This window comes from Trachypithecus francoisi, unplaced genomic scaffold (genome assembly GCF_009764315.1).
Source record: "Trachypithecus francoisi isolate TF-2019V2 unplaced genomic scaffold, Tfra_2.0 Lachesis_group5, whole genome shotgun sequence".
Classification (NCBI taxonomy): domain Eukaryota; kingdom Metazoa; phylum Chordata; class Mammalia; order Primates; family Cercopithecidae; genus Trachypithecus; species Trachypithecus francoisi.
The window spans coordinates 60,395,568-60,411,750 of NW_022681470.1; the positions used below are offsets into that span (position 1 = coordinate 60,395,568).

The 16,183-nt window shown below is 51.5% G+C and overlaps 1 protein-coding gene across 1 annotated transcript; it reads left to right on the top strand.

Annotated features, from left to right (window-relative positions):
• On the top strand, positions 1-15,716 carry OPTC (opticin). Its single transcript, XM_033195800.1, has 8 exons — positions 1-253; positions 2,316-2,587; positions 3,341-3,479; positions 5,050-5,208; positions 5,996-6,198; positions 9,779-9,874; positions 10,416-10,611; positions 15,497-15,716. Exons 2-7 carry the CDS (start codon positions 2,357-2,359, stop codon positions 10,584-10,586), a joined length of 999 nt encoding a protein of 332 aa, XP_033051691.1. The 5' UTR covers positions 1-253; positions 2,316-2,356; the 3' UTR covers positions 10,587-10,611; positions 15,497-15,716.
• Positions 15,717-16,183: the final 467 nt, after the last annotated feature.

Genomic DNA, 16,183 nt, shown 5'->3' on the forward strand with positions numbered 1-16,183 from the left:
CAGAAGGCAGGGAGAGAATTCCCTTTTGTCAAGCACAGAAATGGGGCAGGGGACCCCCTGAGGAAAGAGGAGGGGAAACAGCTGGACATCAGAAGGAATGAGAAGTCTGATTGGTCACAGGCCTGGCCAACTCCTTGCCCTCCCCTGGGCACCACTGTCTAACCCAAGCCCCAGTTCAGACTGCCTCCACCAGAGTCCCCACCTTTCTGGAAGCTGCAGGGCTCTCCACCCAGGATCCAGAAGCATTGAAGGGGTAAGTTTCAAGGTTTAAGGCCTTTGGCCCATCAGTATGCAAATGAGGGCAAAGCTTTTGGCTGGGGCAGGGGATTGGGCAGGGAAAATGAAGAGAGTTTAGGCCTCTGGCCGAAGAAGTTGGACAAGACTTCTGAGTGGGCACTAAACTGTCTTAGAAATTTTTTTTAAGATTATGTAATTTGTTTGGGGTGAGGCATGGGAGGTAAGGTGAAGAAACACCTCTTGCTACTGCTGGGGGCTTGCCCCCTTGCCCAGCTGAAATTAAGAAAGGCGGCGAGGTTAACTGGGCATGGTAACACATGCAGTAGTCCCAGCTACTCAGGAGGCTGAGGCAGGAGGACTGCCTGAGCCCAGGATGTTAGGGCTACAGTGAGCTGTGATCATGCTGTAACACTCCAGCCTGGGCAACACAGTGACACCTTGTCTTAAAAATAGAAAATAAAATTAAAATTAAAAGATAAAAAATAAACATTTTAAAGAAAGAAAGGGGGAGAGCCTACTAGAAATTTGTGCAGCTAGCTTTGGGGAGGGCTGTGTTAAGCCTACACTGGGGATGACTGTGGTATACACTTATGCCTGGATACAGCACCACACCACATGCATTTCCTGACCCGTCTATACATATACAAATTACATGAACATGTGTACTCACATGCATATCATACGCAGGTGTCTGTGCACACACACAAATGCGCACAGCTATCTAAGGAACTTTCCAGATGCATACACACTCACGCAATCACACACAAAGATCTCTTTTTTTTCTTTCTTTTTTTAAGCTGGAGTCTTGCTCTGTTGCCCAGGCTGGAGTACAGTGGCACCATCTTGGCTCACTGCAACCTCTGTCTCCCGAGTTCAAGCAATTCTTCTGCCTCAGCCTCCCTAGTCGCTGGGATTACAGGCGCCCACCACCACACCTGGCTCATTTTTGTATTTGTAGTAGAGATGGGGTTTCACCATGTTGACCAGACTGGTCTCGAACTCCCGACCTCAAGTGATCCACCCACCTGAGCCTTCCAAAATGCTGGGATTACAGGCATGAGCCACCACACCCAGCCAGAACTGTTGTACCTGTAATAATCTGTTTCTAAAAAACTGCATTTACAAGTATATTTCATAAACTAACATTCTTTTTTACATTGTAGGTTGCATGTCCAACATACAATGTAAAAAAGAATGTAATGTATTGTAAGTCTATGTCTCCTAAGGAGACTAGATGCTCCTAGAAAGGGCTGTGCCTTATTCATTCTGTACCCACAGAGACAAGTCCTGTGCCTGGAACTCAATAGACACCCATAAATGTTTGTTGAGCAAATGCAAGAAAAGATGATCTTTATAAAAACCCATAAGATTCAACTGGGTGTGGTGGCTCACGCCTGTAATCCCAGCACTTTGGGAGGCTAGGGCAGGTGGATCACCTGAGACCAGCCTGACCAACATGGTGAAACCCCTTCTTTACTAAAAATTTGAGAATTAGCCGGGCATGCTGGGTGCCTGTGATCTCAGCTACTTGGGAGGCTAAGGAAGGAGGTTCACTTGAACCTGGAAGGCGGAGGTTGCACTGAGCCAAGATAGCGCCACTGCACTCCAGCCTGGGCAACAAGAACGAAACTCCACCTCAAACAAACAAACAAAAAGACCCCATAAGATTCTTTGATGTTGGCATTCTCTGAATCGAGCTTAGTGATTAGCAGTCATGTTCTGAGCATGGGGTTAAGAGAGGACATCTGTGTGCATGTACCAGTGTGTGCCTGGTTTGTAGACAAGGGGACTCTTGTGAATGTGTCTGTGTTGAGATGTGTCTGCACATGCCTCTGTGAGTGAATATCAGTGTTTGGGTGAGAGTGTAAAAACATTCAAGTGGGGCAGTGGTGGGTGGGGATTGCTAGGAGATACCCCCCAAGACATAGTCCCAGCTGGTAGGGAGTCTGTGCATGTGATGAAGGCACTGAGTCTGCAAGTGTGGGAGTGGGAAGTGGGGTAAATCTTCCAGCCGTTCCCACAACCCTCTGGAGAGCCTACCCCTCAGATCGCTGCCCTTCCTCCTGCCCACTTGCCAGGACCTGCCGCTGAAGGGATTCTCATTCCCATCCACCTCCCCATGAGGCTCCTGGCTTTCCTGAGTCTGCTGGCCTTGGTGCTGCAGGAGTCAGGGACAGCTTCTCTCCCAAGGAAGGAGAGGAAGAGGAGAGAGGAGCAGATGCCGAGGGAAGGCGATTCCTTTGAAGTTCTGCCTCTGGGGAACGACGTCCTGAACCCAGACAACTATGGTGAAGTCATTGACCTGAGCAACTATGAGGAGCTCACAGACTATGGGGACCAGCTCCCCGAGGTGAGGGACACGGGAGACCGACTGCATTCCCTGCATGACACTGGGAGTCAGAGGCCCGGGCCTCCCACCTGCCCCATAGTATGGGGGTCTCAAGCCTCTACCTCTTTCTCTATGAGGTGGAAATTCTTATCCCTCCATAGGGATTTGTCACTTAGATGATACTAAGAAAGAGGACACAAACCTGGGACTCCTCCTTCTCCAGAAGTCATACATCCCTCCCTCTGCCGTCAAGTAGGACCCAAACCCATGTCTCACTTGGGGAGGGGTTCGAACGTCCTCATCATATTCTCTGGGAAATAAAAGTGCCACATCCCCCGTCTCTTTTCTGAAACTGTCCTCCAGTCTGAAGTTCTTTCCTAGGCCCTCTTGGCCTTCACTGCAGCAGCATGGGATGCAAGCCCAGAAGCCCCCACTCAATTGCTGCATGAGCCTGGTCAGTGTGGAGCAGGGGAAGAGCGCTAGCCTGGGAAATTGGGAGAGCAGGTTCCATCTCTGCCTTGACCACCTGCTGGCTCTTTGATCCTCATCCCTCTCCTCTCCGGGCCTCAGTTTCTTCATCCAGTGGATGGACATGCCGGACCCGATGCTCTCTCAGTTCCCCTTTTCGCACAGTCTTTCTGCTATCCCTTCCCCCTCCTTCTCCACAGTGACTTTTTGCTGGTTTAAAATCCATCACTGAGGTTTCCAGGGTCCAAAGTTAAGTCCCTTTCAGGCAAAAGCTGGGTTACTGTGTACTCTGTGCTACATCTCCAGGTTAAGGTGACTAGCTTCGCTCCCGCAACCAGGATCAGTCCCGCCAAGAGCACTACAGCTCCAAGGACACCCTCATCAAACCCCACGATGACCAGACCTACTACAGCGAGGCTGCTACTGAGTTCCCAGCCCAACCATGGTAAGTGCACAGTCACATGGTCACAATATCCCTAGGTCATAGGCCAAGCAGCTATGACCCAGCACCAGGGGTACCAAAGTGGAACGTGGTCAGTGTTGGGACGTGGAGGGTCAGGGCTACCCTTACTAGCAGAGAGAGGAGGGGAAATAGCCACAATAAGAACAGGAAAAAAGAAATCAAAGACAGGCACTGGCTGTCCCTAATACTTTTGCCTGAATGTACAAGTTGAGTAAGAAGCAAAGAATGCAGGAACTCCCTTATGCCCTAGCAAAGCCACCCTGCCTTAATTAATAGCATGACAGGGGAAGCAGGTTGAGTGGTGATTAGATTAGAGACAATTAAAAACCTGTAGAGAAGAATAAGTAACTTTGTGGCTGCCACTTGGCATGGGAGCAAATGAAGTAGTCACACTGCTTTTCAGCTTCAAAGTCCCTCTTCAGCAGCTCTCTTTCCTTTCCCGATGCCCTCCTGGAGGCTGGAGCTGGCATGCCTGGCAGTGAGGCCTCGGCACTCTGCTGGCAGTCAGAAGTGGGCAGAGGAAGGGTGAAGTTCATTCTGGACCTGCTTGCCCCCAGCTTCCCTGTTCTCTTCTTGGGATGTTTGCCTTGGGTGGACCGGGGGTATTGGGGCATCCGTAGGAAAACCATTCAGTCAGGAATCCGTGACCTCTCAGAGCTACAGTCTCAGGCTTAAAGAGGCCATAAAGGGCCTCAGCTGAACCCATTCACAGCCTCAGGATAAGAAAGATGCTGGGGCCCCTCTGCTCCACCCACTCCTCCTGGTCACTGCGGGCAGAGAAGAGCTCCTTAATCTTGGGGCTGTGTCACTGCTACCAGAGTTCTTCCTTGAGGTGAGCTAAACTGGTCTCTCAGTAATTTCTGTGCCTTGTGACAGCAGGTGACAGAAACCACCTGTGCTATTCAGTTGTATGATCCAATAAAGTCTCCCCAACTACTTGGGGTGGGTGACCTGGCCTAACCTCATGACCCCTGGGTACAAAGACAGGGTTATGGACAGAACAGAACAGGAGAGGGCTACTTCCCAAAGAAAAATTGGCATGCTGATGCCATAAGAAGGGGAAGTGGATGCTGAGTGGGCATTGTGCTCTCCACCTTGGTTCTATTGTGCTTCTTGGAGCCACACAGAACATATCTAATTTCTCTTCCCCGAGGCAGATGGCAGAGCCAGCAACCACTGGCCATCCCACTTAATTCTGGCTTTACTTTTTGGGACCAGAGAGGAATCCTATGGAAAAGAGACCAAGGGATGTCCTAGAAATACCCACATAGGCCCAGGAAAATGTACACAGAACCAGGGTCTGCTGAAACTATAAATGGGCTTAGACTGGGTAGTAACTGAGGATGGACCTGCCTCTCTGGGGTCAAGGACAGAGTGACAGGCTGGGAGCAGCCCACAGCACTGAGTACATGGTGCCTGTCAGTTCTGGGCAGCAACCGATAGGCTATCAAAAAGGCACAGATGGCCATGGTTCAGACACTCCCTGCAGCAAGGGCCATTGGCCCCAGAGGCTAAAGAGATCTCCCTTTGTTTTGTCTTTCACCTGGGCCAGGTCTGCCCACCTGCCTGGTTTGTGTGTGTCTTGGTTCCTCTGTGTATTGCGATGACATTGACCTAGAGGACATTCCTCCTCTTCCCCGGAGGACTGCCTACCTGTATGCCCGCTTCAACCGCATCAGCCGTATCAGGGCCGAAGACTTCGAAGGGCTGAGTATGTAATGCCCTGGGAAAAGATGAGTAGGGGCAGGCATAGGAAGCCACCCTGCCACTAGAACAGTCACCAACACTGGGTTAACTCTTTCCTGTTGGCTCTCAGTCCATCCAGCTGTCAAAGGGTCATAGCCCGAAGTCTCTAGAAGTCCCTTCCTTGAAATGTTTAGATGGTGGAAGGGACCTATGTTTATTTGTTCTACAAAAAGGTCTGGGAAGCTGGAAGGGGAAGGTATGATCTGCCAACATCTTCAGGATGTCCCAGCAATGACAGCTGTGTGATCAGCTGGCCTCTGGGCAGGACTGTCTTAAATCTACTCTCCATGGCACTGATGCTGTTTACAAGGTTGTTTGTGTGCTTTTTGCTATTTTATGCCCTATGCCCTGCTTGAGACAGGAGACCTGGGCTCTGATCCCGATTCTACCACTAATTACCCAGAACCTTTCTGGGCCTCAGTGCCCTTTTGTGTAGACTCACAAGTGGAGGTGAGGTGGATCCAGGGATTCCTGGGCCTGTTGGTTCTCGCTCTTAAGAGACTTCTAAAGGATCCAAGGTCGGCGGCCACCACACAGGACAGGATTCCAGGGAGGGGCACTGAGGCATCCGAGGGCTTTTCCAAGGAGTTCTGGTTTATGTTATTTCCTCTGGTTTGGGTTAGTGCAGGTGGGGAGCTGGTTAGAATCCCCTCATCTTGAAAAGGAAGGAGCAAGGTGTGGAGACAGCTCCATTCTGGGCAAGGAAAGACTGTGTTCTGGTTCATGTCTTTGTTCTCCCCAACCTCTCTCAGCAAAGTTGAAGAGGATTGACCTCTCCAGCAACCTCATTTCTTCCATCGATAATGATGCCTTCCGCCTGCTACATGCCCTCCAGGACCTCATCCTCCCAGAGAACCAGCTGGAAGCTCTGCCCGTGCTGCCCAGTGGCATTGAGATCCTGGATGTCCGCCAAAATCGGCTCCGGAGTTCGGGGATACAACCTGTGGCCTTCAGGGTGAGTCAAGGCCTTAGGTCCACTATCTATCACCTCCACCACCCACCTCCACCCACCACCACCCACCTCCATCCCCACCACCCACCTCCATCCCCACCAACCACATCCACCACCACCACCCACCTCCATCCCCACCACCCACCTCCACCACCACCACCCACCTCCATCCCCACCACCCACCTCCACCACCACCACCCACCTCCATCCCCAACACCACCCACCTCCATCCCCACCACCCACCTCCACCACCACCACCCACCTCCATCCCCAACACCACCTCCATCCCCACCAACCACATCCACACCACCACCCACCTCCACCTCTACCACCCACCTCCACCACCACCACCACCTCCATCCCCAACACCCACCTCCATCCCCACCACCCACCTCCACCACCACCACCACCTCCGTCCCCAACACCCACCTCCACCACCACCACCCACCTCCATCCCCACACCCACCTCCACCACCACCACCCACCTCCACCACCACCCCCCTCCATCCCCACCACCCACTCCACCTCCACCACCCACTCCATCCCCAACACCCACCTCCACCACCACCACCCACCTCCATCCCCACCACCCACCTCCACCACCACCACCCACCTCCACCACCCACCTCCACCCCCACCTCCATCCCCACCCCCACCTCCATCCCCACACCACCTCCATCCCCAACACCCACCTCCACCTCCACCACCCACCTCCATCCCCACCACCCACCTCCACCCCCACACCCAACTCCATCCCCACCACACACCCCCCCCCTCCATCCCCACCACCACCCATCCCCACCACCCACCTCCATCCCCACCACCCACCTCCATCCCCCCACCCACCTCCACCACCACCACCCACCTCCATCCCCACCCCCACCTCCACCTCCACCACCCACCTCCATCCCCACCACCCACCTCCACCACCACCCACCTCCATCCCCACACCCACCTCCACCACCACCACCCACCTCCATCCCCACCACCCACCTCCACCACCACCACCCACCTCCATCCCCACCACCCACCTCCATCCCCACCACCACCCACCTCCACCACCCACCTCCATCCCCACCACCACCCACCTCCACCCACCACCACCTCCATCCCCACCACCCACGTCCTCCCCCACCACCACCCACTTCCACCTCCTCCCCCGCCCCCACCACCCACCTCTACCACCCACCTGCACTCACACCACACACTTCCACCACCACCACCTACTGTTTTCATCCTTTTAAATTTGCTATTTACTGTTTCTTTCAGTTGCAAGAAACTGATTCTGACCCAAGAAAAGGCAATCCCAAGAACCGCCATGAATGGAAACAGCACTATTAGGCCTAATGGGCCTGTTACTGGCTGAGTATCCCTAACCTGAAATCCAGAATCCAAAATGCTCCAATAAGCATTTCCTTTAAGCATCTTGTTGACATTCAAAAAGTTTTGGGTTTTGGAGCATTTTGGATTTTGGATATTCAGATTTGGGATCTCAACCTGTACTGGGAATGGGGGTTCAGAAGTCAAGGTGGACAACTCTCTCTCCCTCTTTGGGGCACAAGGCCTCTTGTCTTGGCTTCTTTCTGTGCATCTGCTCAATTCACCTGTCTGCTCACCAGCATCCTCTGCACACTCACAGGTTCTGCTCCCTGAAAACTTACACATGAGTTTGGCTTGGAATAGTGCTGATTCTGGCCCTAACTCTACATATCCTTTTTTTCCAAAACCCGCCACTAAGTGACTGATTAATCATTGTCTTTCTATGATCAAATGCTCAAGAGAGACTTTTTTGTTGTTGTTTTGAGACAGATCTCCCTCTGTCGCCCAGGCTGGAGTGCAGTGGCATGATCTCGGCTCACTGCAACCTCTGTCTCCCATGTTCAAGCAATTCTCCAGCCTCAGCCTCCTGAGTAGCTGGGATTACAGGATGCACCACCATGCCCAGCTAGTTTTTGTATTTTTAGTAGAAATGGGGTTTCACCATGTTGGCCAGGCTGATCTCGAACTCCTGACCTCAGGTGATCTGCCCACCTTGGCCTCCCGAAGTGCAGGGATTGCAGGCGTGAGCCACTGCGCCTGTCCAAGAGAGACTATTTGATTGGTCATTGGCTGGCCAGTTTTGATGGGAAGGGCTAAGTTATATGACACAAATATGCCCCCTGGGACGGCCCATTCAATAGGGCTAGGAGGAGCCCCAGGTATGCTCGCCCGCGTGCTCGCTCTCTGTCTGTCTGTCTCTCAAGTAGTAGAATCCTTTATGCAATCTAATTCCTATTTAGAAGCATCAAATAAACCAAATTAGACTTGTATTTTTGAAATAGGATGAGGGCACAGAGGCACACCTGCTTGCTCTCTCGCCCCGCCCTCCCCAGTGCCTTCTACCCTCTCAGCCTTCTCCTGTCTGCAGTGGTCTTTGAGGGAATTTTACAGAACACAGTGTCACTACCACTGTTGTGGTGGAAGAGCACTAGACTGGGAATCAGAAGCCTGCCACGTGACCTTGGGCCTCAGTCTTTCGGTCTCTAAGAACGGGATTGCATGATCCCTGAAGTTCCCCACTGCTCAGCCTCAGCAACATTCCAGCTGTCTCCATATTAGGGGGTGCTGCTTTGCCTTGACTCAGAGCTGTTTTCTCAGCCCAGGATAAGGCCTGGGCTTGGAAGCCACAGAGACTTGGGTTTGTGTGAGAGTCACCAACCTCTCTGACCTTGTTTTCTCATCTGCAAAATGAGGGTAATGATACCTGCTTGACACAGCTGCTGGAGGGTTAAATAAGATAGCATTTACAAAGAGAACAGGAGGGTTAGATATGCATAGTAGATGCTCCATAAATGGTAGCTATCATTTTTCTTTGCTCACTGAGCCCTGCTGAAGGCTCGTCTCTTCCCAAACCCTTCTCTGATGAACACTGTTGATTCCGAGAGCGCAGTCCCATGCACAGGCTGTGTGCCTCTCTGTGCCTGCGGTTCTCATTCTAATAGTCTGGCTGTCTCCCGAGCATCTGCTCCGTACCTGCTCCTCACCCAGAGCAAGGACGAGAAACAGAGCATGGAGGATGGAAGTTAGATACCAGGGAGCAGGTCATGCCAGTGAGAGGCATGAGACTTACGCAGCTGTGGGGTCTCCTTTATTGGAGGGTTTATTGGAGACACTGATTGGGAGGTCTTGTCTAGATAATTATCCATGGCCCCAGGTTTAGCATTTGGAGACTTGTCATTGGGGAAAGTCCCTTCTGATAGCAGAGAAGTTGAGGCAGAGCTGAAATGTTCCCTGGTCCTCCCTTCTACCCTGTCCCTGCCCCTCCCCTGCACCACCCAGTGTCATTACCAGCTGATTAGTTCTTTCCTACTTCAGTGGCTGGCACCTCAGTGGTAGCAGCTTTCCTCCTGCATCCAGTTGGAGTTAGTGTCTGTAAGCTCCTTAAAGACCTGGGCAACCCCTGTGGCACCCAGTACAGAGCCTGGCTCATGACTGATGCTAAGTGAGCCCCGAGTGAACAAATGTCTCTGGCCTCATAGCCATCCTCACTGCCAGGGTCCAACATGTTGGACCCACCAGCCTCCTACACTCTGTTTTCTCCCAGGCAATGGAGAAGCTGCAGTTCCTTTACCTATCAGATAACCTGCTGGATTCCATCCCAGGGCCTTTGCCCCTGAGCCTGCGCTCTGTACACCTGCAGGTAAGGAGCCTCACCCAGAGCAAGGGTGATAAACAGCATGGAGGATGAAAGTTAGATACCATGAGCAGGTCATGGCAGTGAGAGGCATGAGACTTAGGCACCTGTGAGGTCTCCTTGATTGGAGGGTTTATTGGAGACAAGAATTGGGAGGTCTTGTCTAAATAGTTTTCCATGACCCCAGTTTGATTTTCTCCATTTTTTTCTTTTTAAAACACTTTCTCTCCCTCCACCACTTTATTTTATCTCACCCAACTGCTTTTCCTTCTCTCTTTTTCCTACCCTCTGTCTCTTTCCTTCCCTTCAGTCCTTCCCTCCTTCCTCTCTGCCCTTCTTTTCCTCTTCTTCTGTGCCCTCTCTCTCCATCCATCCCCCGTGGGGCTCCTCTTCTCACCCTTGTTGTGTGGCTTTGGCCCTAGATGTTTCAGTTTCTCCAGTTGCACCAGAGCAGGCAGAGCTGGTAGGGACAGCTGATGTGAGCCTTCGGTGCTGCTTAAGGGGCAGACCGTCTTGGTGGGGCTCAGCTGGTGTGTGTTCTTCCCAGAATAACCTGATAGAGACCATGCAGAGAGATGTATTCTGTGATCCCGAGGAGCACAAACACACCCGCAGGCAGCTGGAAGACATCCGCCTGGACGGCAACCCCATCAACCTCAGCCTCTTCCCCAGCGCCTACTTCTGCCTGCCTCGGCTCCCCATCGGCCGCTTCACCTAGTTCAGAGCCCTTCCGCTGCTCCCAGGTAAGAGGCCTCCAAGGACCATGCAGGCATGGGCCTCCAGCCATAAAGCCCAATATCTTTCGACAGTGATCTTTAGCCCAGGCATTAATCGACCTCTCAATCCCTTGCAAAAATCACACACACGTACACGCATGCATGCACACACACACTCATACTGAAACGTCTTTCAGCAGCCAAATTTGCATTTCTTCATCTTCTTTCCTTGACACTTATGGCTCCTGGCTCAGAAAATAGCAATGTCTGCAGTGGAACTCTTTTCCATATTCCCCATCTCTTGTACCCACACAGAATGCCAAGAAAGCCGTGGGAGAGGAAGAGGGGAGGAGGAAGAGAAGGAAGAAGGGGGGAAGAGAAGAAGCAGTGATATGCTGGAGCCAGCTCTTACTACTTGCAGGAACCGATTATTAAATTTTCCCGAATTTTGCAAGTCAGTTGTTAAACACAGCCATTATGAAAAATTAAATTATATAAACTCACAATTAAATATATTATATTGAAAACAAATGTAATAATTATTCAAAAATCATCATTTTTCAATTTGTTCACTATATTTCACTATTAACCATGCCCTTGAAGTTATTTCTGTCCGTGGTATCTGTATGGGGGAACTTCTAGGTAATGGTGTGCTCCTCGGATCTCTTCCAGCTCCTCATTCAGTGACATCACATTGGAGGTTTAAAATTGGCCATGGTAGGGGTATTTACACTACAGAACTTGGTAAACGCTACAAATTGGGATTTCCTTTTTTGAGAGCCGGCTATAAAATGTTTGCCTGCATACCACTGAGGAGAAAGAATAGCTACTTAAACCAGCTCCCTCTACCCGCACGCCATCCTACTGGGGTAGGTAGGGTTTCTACAGGGCATTCCTTCATTTCCTGTTCTTCTGAGGCCAGGGCCTCCTGTTAGATTTGGAGGGAGCCATTCATAAGGATGGAGAACTGACATGAATCTTCACCCAGATGCGCTTCTTGTAGCACTTACCTCTTCCCTGGCTCACTGGCCAGTCTCTGAGCGTGGAGGGCTCAGCCAGCTCGCTCCTGGCCACTGTGGTTTCCATCCTTCCCATTTGCTCCTGCATGTTCGACCACCAGAGGGCAGCCTTGTGCAAAGATAAATATATAAAAATAGCAATTACTCACCACTGCCTTTTGGATCCTGGGCAGGGGCTGCTATGCTGGGAGGATGGGAAGAAGGGTAACTATCATGCAGCCAATGATTTATTCCTTGAGTTAGAAGGGATAGGAGATGCTACCCTTCTCCTCACCCTTATAAGGAGGTTTTGGGCAAGGGGAATGTGATGGATGGGCACTTGGCCTCACGCCTCATGTCAAGGCATGAGAGAGGGATAAGGCAGGGAATTCACCTACTCATGCAGGAGGATCTTATGGAGCACCCACTGCTATGTGGTAATAAGATGGTGCACAACAGAAACATATTCCTTTTCCTCACAGAGCTTAGAATTTAGTGCAAAAGACAGGTGTGAAACAAGCACACCAATAACCACGCTATTCAACTCGTAAAAGTGCTATAAAGGGTATGTACAGAATGCTACAAATGCTTACAAGAGGAAGACCCAGCTTAGGGGTCCAGAAGATCTTGCAGAACTGATGTTTAAGCTGAAACCCAAAGGAGTGGGAGTTAGCCAGGCAATGAGTTGCCAAGGCAACTATTCAAGGTCCCTGGTGGTCTCCGAGTCAGGAGGGGCAGGTGTTTTTTGTGGGCTACATGGAAAGGAATTCATGTATCTGCCTTCCCCCACCTCTGTCTGGCACCTCACTGTGCACTTGGATCTTCATGGCGGTCCTGTAAGCAGCCAAGTCAGAAATTATTATTCACATTCTTCAGATGGAGAGGTGGAGAACTAGAGACCAATCACTGACCCCAGTTCACATGGGTGACTCAGGGTTGGACCAGGACTCAACACACAGGCTACAGACTGGCAACGGGAAGTCTTGAAGGTGGCGGGAGATGCCTTCATGCCATCGTGGTACCTGCCTTCACTCCCAGGGAATCTAGGATTCCAGTGCACCTAGCCCCAGGGGAGGATGAGGAAGGCAGTGAGCTGAGGGCCCCTTGCCTTTCAGAGCAGCAGAGCTGTCACTGGCCCTTCCTCTCCTTTGTCTCCTCTTTCTGTCTTCCAAGAGTATGTTACAGCGAAATCTCTCTCTCTCTCCCTCCCTCTCTGTGTGTGTGTGTGTTTTCTGTTTCTCTCTCTCCCTTTCTCTGTTTCATCCACCAATCCTATCCCCTTCCATATCCAATATCCCATTCCATATCCTGCTTTATTGGATTATGGCAAGGCCTAGGCATGCAACAGCTGAAAGCCTAAAGTTCTCCAAATGTAAGAGACCCTGGATTGAGGAATCCAATTTTCTTTTTTTCTTTCTTTTTTTTTCCTTTTTTTTTTTTTGTTTGAGATGGAGTTTCACTCTTGTTGCCCAGTCTGGAGTGTAATGGCATGATCTTGGCTCACCGCAACCTCCCCCTCCCGGGTTCAAGCAATTCTCCTGCCTCAGCCTCCTGAGTAGCTGGGAATACAGGCATGCGCCACCACGCCTGGCTAATTTTGTATTTTAAGTAGAGACAGGGTTTCTCCATGTTGGTCAGGCTGGTCTCGAACTCCTGACCTCAGGTGATCTGCCTGGCTCGGCCTCCCAAAGTGCTGGAATTACAGGCGTGAGCCACCACTCCTGACCGAGGAATCCAATTTTTTAAAAAATCCAATTAAAAAAAAAGGTTTTCTAGAACTGGGGCTTTTGGGTACTGGAAGCCACATCATTCCTACATGCCTCTCAGTTGCTCTTTGCTGAGTACAGAAAGTTACCTGGCTCCTGCTCTATTGTGGGACAGGGGATCTAACAATCCCTGGACTCCCGGAGTTTGCCAGACCTATAACAGAAGCTTTTCTGTGCATCAACTCATTTAATCCCAGCAACAACCCTAGTGAATAGGGATGCTCATCTCGACTCCACATGAAGAAACAGGCTTCTGAAAGGGGAGTGGCCTAAACCCAAACAGCAAGAGAGTGGCAGAGCTAGGATTCGATCCTGTGTCCATCCAGCCAGAGTCTGAAGTCCTGCTCTCTGCCACACTCCAATGCAAACACCACTTTCAAGTTCCAATTAAAGGAGGCCGGCTCCAGACAGTTTCTTTCCCGAGGCCATTGTTGCTACTCCGGGAGGGGTTCCCCAAGGGCCACTGCCTCTGCAGCTGTCTCTTGGCTAATCCCCCATTTTTGGCTAGGGAAGCCCAAGGAAGAGAAAGAATGTTCTTGTTGGCTGTCTCCCTGAAGAAATTCTAAACAGAGCATCTGTCCCTCTGCACCAGGGAGGGCGGGAGGAAGAGAGATGGGGAGAGACAGAGAGAGAGAAACCCCACAGCTGCTGCTTCTTGATCTTGATGTGAACAGCTAGGTCTCCTGTTTCTCGGGGACCTAAAGGGGTTAGGGTTGGGCAACTGGTAAGGAAGGCAGAGAGCACCTCTTTAGCCAGAGTGAGGCCCTGCTATCCTGCAGATGGTAAAGATGGAGAGAATGACACAGGGCAGATGCAAGCCAGACCTGAGAGAGTACAAAGGAAGGGAGAGAGAGGAGGGGCTGTGGGGTCCAGCCAGGCATGGCAGGCAGCTTGAGGGTCTCATGCCAGCCGGCAGTCTAGATTTGCATCAAATCCACCTTCTCCAACACCAAACTTTCCTAACCTCACTCATCCAGGTCCTTCGTGGCCCAGCAGCACTCATATTTGACCTTGGCAGGAGCACTTGCTCTGGGAGGCACTCTGGTGACTATTCTGCCAGCTCTGTGTGAAGGGGAGTGCCTCCCTCCTTTGGGGCACCCTGTGGCCTTCAAGAGGGTCCTGCCCTAACCCGTCCTATGAGTATCAGTGGGAGAAGGTCGTGGGGAAGAGGCTAGGGCCCCTCTTCTCTGTGAGAGAAAGGATGAGTTTGCAATGACCTCCCCCTCTGACTGCCTTATTCTCAGTTCCAGGGTCCTGTTTTAACGAAGGTTACCAGCAAGGCCCAGGGCCACAGCAGGCTCGTGGAGAAGGGAGGGTGGGAGGGGCTGCTGGAGGGGCTGGAACTAAGTCTGTTTTAGGAGCCAAGGCCGTTTCCCCACCCTGACCTTGCCTGGGCTCCCTTCCTGCTTCCTTTTCCCTTTTTTCTCTTCCCTAGGAATAGTAATCTTTTACATTTCTGCTGTCAGTTTGCACTTCAGCAAGCTCTTTACATATGGAACCTAATTTGATAGTCCTAACAACTCTGTAAGGAAGGAATTATTATCCCTCCTTTTACTGACAGAAAATGAGAGGCTAAGTACTTTGTCCCAGAGAAAGATGACTTAACATAAACAATCTATAACAGAAAAGAAAGATGGGCAAGGGGGTGGAGCTGCAGTGACAGCCATCACTTCTTGGGAATTCTTGTCAGAGAAATGGGAAATTCCGTCTCCAGCTCCTGGAGCAGAGGATGGGTGCCCCCCACCATGACCTCCCAAAATGCTTTGAAAAGCAAGGACTCGGGAGTGCATCACCCAGGCTAGAAAAATGGGGGCTGCCTATGGAACTTGAGTCCAGGGCCTGCTCCCAGCAGGATCAAGGCCTGTATCCTTAGGAAGCACATGAGGTAATGAAGGTCTCAGTCCGGGAGAACCTTGGGGCTCAAGGACACATGGCCCCCCATCTCTGCCGCACCCCCACATGCCCGTGTCTGTGTCCTCCTTCCTTCTGGCCAGGACAGAGGCAGACAGACCAGACGGGGAGGTGGCCGCAGCTCACCCCGCACCCTCCCTGTCTAGCTCCCTCTCAGCTTTCTCCTCCCACCTCACCTGCCCCTCCCCTCTCCCGACAGGAGACACCAGCTCAATTTTGTCTCTCCTCTCTCTCAAGGTCATCTCTTGGACCAGCAGGCCTCACATTCTCCAGCAGCCGCCATGTGGCACGCCTCCCTCCTGTGGCTGCCGGCAGCGTGGACCAAAGTCTCCATGTAGAGGGAGGATGCCTGCCTCTTTCCCCACGGCTCTCACGTCTCCCTTCTCCCTGCGGGTGACAAAGAAGCCCAAGGACCACCTCCTTCCTGCCTCATTGTAATAAAATTCCCCATACTGAGGCCTTCTTGTCTTCAACCTGGCCTGTCCAGCCCTTCCAGACACGTCCAAACCCATGGCCTGGACGTGCTTGTGTACTTCCTTTCGAACGAGCCCACACAGAACACCTGCTCTCCTCTTCCTCCTCTCTGCACTCCTTCTGCCTCCTTTTTCTCTGTTCTCCTTCTGTGCCCTGGCACCAGAGCAAATAGCTTTTTGTTTCCTCCTGGCACTACCAATCCCAGCCCTGCCTTCAGAGTTCTTTTCTCTTTCTCTCTCTTTTTAAAAGATGGGGTCTCACTAGGTTGCCTAGGCTGGTCTTGAACTCTTGGGCTCAAACATCCACCTGCCTCAGCCTCCTAAGTAACTAGGATTACAGATGTGTGCCAGTGTGCCGGCTCCAGAATTCTATTCTCTTGTGTCTAACACACAGTTCAGATACAGGAGGGAGTGGAAGTGTTTCTTGTTATGGCACCTGTAAAGGAACTGT

Excerpts from the sequence above, each read along its gene's own strand:
- OPTC (XM_033195800.1), top strand. The coding sequence starts at position 2,357 with ATGAGGCTCCTGGCTTTCCTGAGTCTGCTGGCCTTGGTGCTGCAGGAG. Across the intron at positions 2,588-3,340 it reads ATGGGGACCAGCTCCCCGAG|GTTAAGGTGACTAGCTTCGC; the intron begins GTGAGGGACACG and ends CTACATCTCCAG. Across the intron at positions 9,875-10,415 it reads TGCGCTCTGTACACCTGCAG|AATAACCTGATAGAGACCAT; the intron begins GTAAGGAGCCTC and ends TGTTCTTCCCAG.